Below are 3,973 nucleotides of genomic sequence, written 5' to 3' on the forward strand. Positions count from 1 at the left end.
TGTTTGTCATAATAACCTACTACATTTTATGAATTAAATTCGGGTTTTGTTCCGCGTACCTTGATTTTAGAGCAGCTCGATATTTCGGCACAGTTTGCAAAAATTCGAAAAATCGTAAAATTAGCAATGACAGCGATATATCGTGAACATAATACATTGTTCAGAATTTGTACAAAACAATACTGAGCTACCCTATACAGGTGAACATTTAAAAATTCTGGAAAGTTTACTTTTATAATGCTATTGAGATTGTTTTCTGTTAATTTTTGTTTTACAAAATTTAGAAAGGAATACCACTTCACTGCAAGACTTCTGCAAGATTACAGCCTTCTTACAAAAAACGAAACAATACAGAAAAGAGTTTCAGCACACTTTCTCTATAGGTACTAATACTCTTTGCAGCACACTAAAAAAGAACCAGTGTCACTCATTGTCAAACTAATAATGTAAACAAATAATTCTAACCACAATCTCGATGATTTATGCAACCCATTGTCTTGCTACGAAAGGATAGAACATCGGCGCCTTCAAAATGTCTGGTATCTTTACAAAAGTCCGTAACCTACCCGTGCAGTTCCCTTTAATACGTGGCATGGTGTCCTATGCTGTCATCTGGCCAACTTGCAGCATAGTTCAGGAGTATATAGAACATGGAACAACAGTCGAGAACGCGGATTGGTCTCGCGCCGCGCGCTTCGGCATTTTCGGAACATTTTTCATGGCCCCCGTATTCTACGGTTGGTTGAAGTTCTCAAGTCGTTTTTTTAAGAAGAAAAATCTAGCCACTGCTGTCACTAGAGCTGCGATAGAGCAAGTGTCTTACTCACCGCTAGCAATGGCTTATTTCTTCTTCGGAATGAGCGCGTTAGAAATGAAACCATTTCAAACCTGCGTGAATGAAGTTAGAGAAAAGTTTTGGCCAACTTATAAGATTGGTGTGGTGTTCTGGCCGACGGCGCAGACACTGAATTTTTATTACGTTTCTGAAAGGAATAGAATAATATTTGTCAGTGCTGCCAGCTTCGTCTGGACTGTGTATTTAGCGCATATGAAGGCCAAAGAACAGAACGTGAGTGTGAAAAAAGAAGAGGGGAAATAGAATAGCGGTAACTGAATGTGTTGTCTGTAAGTATCTGTGATTGATGAAAGTGTTTATTTATATAGATAAATTTCATAGAATCATAAATATTTCTGTGTTTCCTTTTGAATAACTTTCTTTCAGGTTTTGAAGTGTTAAAAAAGGCTCATTATTTCATATTTCACTAAGAGAATGTGTTATCAATAACATAAAAATAAGGAACCTTTAAAATGCTAATACGTGCATTTATAAGTGTGTTTTTGTTTTGTGAGGTCTAGTAAAAGGCTACCTACATAGAAAATACTATGAGACGAGAGAATTAGGATGGCGGCATCGCAATTAGATCAAGTGAAGGCCGCTGTAGGAAACGGCGTATCTGACTGTGCCAGACAGTCTGCCAACAGAAGGGTATGGCAGGAGATCGTACGGAGAGCTGTGTCCGCCTCTGCCACCGACGCGGACGCCTCAATGTGACCACGACCGCTCTGCCAAGAGCGACACGACAAAGAAGAAGAGATCGCAATTAGGCCGGTTGTAAGAAGTTTCACAATCAACACAATCAGGGCTGTGCCAACCAAATAATAATATGGGTACTCACCAGGGCCATGGTGCTATAATAATTTGGCTCCCACCCGGATCGCTTACATTTTTTACATTATCGTCAGTGATAAAGCTTGTGTTCCTAATTGCCTTAACTGCGACGTGTTGCATCCGAAGATATACCTACCCACGTAACCTAACAACTGCCTAACTCATGCTTCTCTCTAGGTTAAATAAAGAAAATATTCACTTTATTTGTATTGTATAACTCTGTTGTATATAAAACACAAAAATAACAATTCATATTGAGAGACCGATGTACAAAGGCAAACTTATCTCATAGCATAGAGGGCTCTATTCCGGTTAACGTTTGTATTCTTTGTACGATTGACAGGACAACAGAAACAAGAGTAATACCTACGTAATGAAAAGTTACTTAAAACAACCGAAACCTGAAATTAATCCAAACCTAACACACATATAGATTCATAGGTATTACATATTGGTACACACCAATACATACTAAGATAAATATACTACAAAGAAATTACATACTCGTATATACTTAAATATGCATATACACAACAGTGCCCTTAGTGTAAGTTTTCGGTTACAAAATACGTCTCGATCGCGTTCGCGTTAAAATCTCAATTTGTATGCAAACACGAACAGCGCCTCTAGCGGAACGTTTGCGACGTTCGTGTTTCCATACAAATTGAGATTTTAACGCGAACACGATTGAGACGTATTTTGTAACCGAAAACTTACACTAAGGGTACAGGACAACACAACAATTCCCTCTAAAAGGAATAGTCGAGCCAACATGTCCGCCTGTCGCTTTTAAAAATTTCAATGCACGCGCGTGGGATACTTTCTAAGCTCAAAAAATAAACTACAAAGATTAAAAATTACACTACACGTAATTTAATAAAGAGTTTTATTGATATAATGTAATTATACGTCGGGTGTGGCTAATGATACTCGCGACATTAATAACTATCCCGTCGAACATTCTTCGTTTTTTCAATAGCACAAAAAGCCAAGTATTAGAATTAATAACGTAGCTTTTTGAAATATTTTTATTGTGGACATTAATCATGTTTTGTCAACGCCGGGTAAAGCCCGGGTTTTTAGTTTATAGCTTCGAGTTAGGGGTCTGTAGTGTTACTGGGAACCAATGTTATACTGTTTTAAGTTTTTGTTTTTGTTTTGTGTTTAAATCATATCTATCAAAGTATCTTTCTCAGCTTTCTTTCGTTATAAATTAGGTTTGGCTTACTGTTAAACTCTCTATTCTGTTACTTAAAGTTCAAGACTACTAGACTTATTTTTTTCTGTTTAGTTTTCTTTTGCGCGGTCGGGTTTTCTATTTTTTTTATTTCACACTTTTTAGTTCACATTATAAGATAGTACATTATATATCCTCAGAATATTATTTATTGTTCTAAATAGGTACCACCATTAAGTACATAGTGCAGGTAATTTTATTGGACATGCATTATAACATCTACAGATGAAAAACATAACCCTCGCAGTCCGGTAAAAAGAAGACTGCGTCGTAAAATTAAATATACTATGGAATATTCGAACTTGACCATTTTTTTATTTAAAATATGTCAAACTACAAAGTGCGAGTTTTATGGGAATCCATGGGATATGGGTTCGCGCTGCTAACCGATTCGTCATGGAAAATTGTTATACTATATGACTATTTATAGATTGAATTCTTTAACACGGTTAAAGTTCCCATACAAAATGTGCCAGTTACCTCACCATCATCATCTCTGTAATATACGCCACTTGACTGCAAATACTTTGGCTGTAGTTCTAGTATAGGTCCAATGAGAGTTAGACGGAGGTGTGTGCCGGTTTTCTCACTATGTTTCGTCATATAGGGCCTAAAATATGTTCCACAGCAAGGCACAGCCCCGGACATCTAACTTTGGCGGGTTAAGTCTTCGTTTTTTTTTTTAAATTGACAAAAGAATAAGGAGACCAGGGGCAAAAGAAACAGCAAGCGGGTCGAAAGTAACAAAAGCTTTGTAGAGTTGCTATGATCAAAATACCACAATGCGGCCGTCCAGAGCTAGTAAATATAATTTCTCTGCTTGTGACCACGTACCACCACTATATTATATATATCTCAACCTCAAGTAAATTTAATTTATTAAATTACCTGTCCTAACATGATTTTGCACCAATGAAGTAAAATTTTAAAGATTAATCTATTTGGCGCTTATTTATCATAAGGGCGATATGATATCAACATGAATACTAATTGTAATGTAATTCTTTGTTTTTATGCAAAACATTTTGTTTTTTGCTAAGGATGTATGAAATGAGAAAAACAGGGTT

General features: G+C 36.5%; 1 protein-coding gene across 1 annotated transcript; it reads left to right on the forward strand.

Moving 5' to 3' along the window:
* Positions 1 to 430: 430 nt before the first annotated feature.
* Positions 431 to 1,188, forward strand: LOC141442410 (mpv17-like protein). Its single transcript, XM_074107386.1, has one exon. The coding sequence runs from the start codon at positions 533 to 535 to the stop codon at positions 1,097 to 1,099; it is 567 nt and encodes a 188-aa protein (XP_073963487.1). The 5' UTR covers positions 431 to 532; the 3' UTR covers positions 1,100 to 1,188.
* The last annotated feature ends 2,785 nt before the right edge of the window (positions 1,189 to 3,973 follow it).

This window comes from Choristoneura fumiferana, chromosome 25, assembly GCF_025370935.1.
Source record: "Choristoneura fumiferana chromosome 25, NRCan_CFum_1, whole genome shotgun sequence".
In the NCBI taxonomy this organism is placed as follows: Eukaryota; Metazoa; Arthropoda; class Insecta; order Lepidoptera; family Tortricidae; genus Choristoneura; species Choristoneura fumiferana.

What these genes read in the sequence shown, in the direction of transcription:
- LOC141442410 (XM_074107386.1), top strand. Translation starts at nt 533, where the DNA reads ATGTCTGGTATCTTTACAAAAGTCCGTAACCTACCCGTGCAGTTCCCT.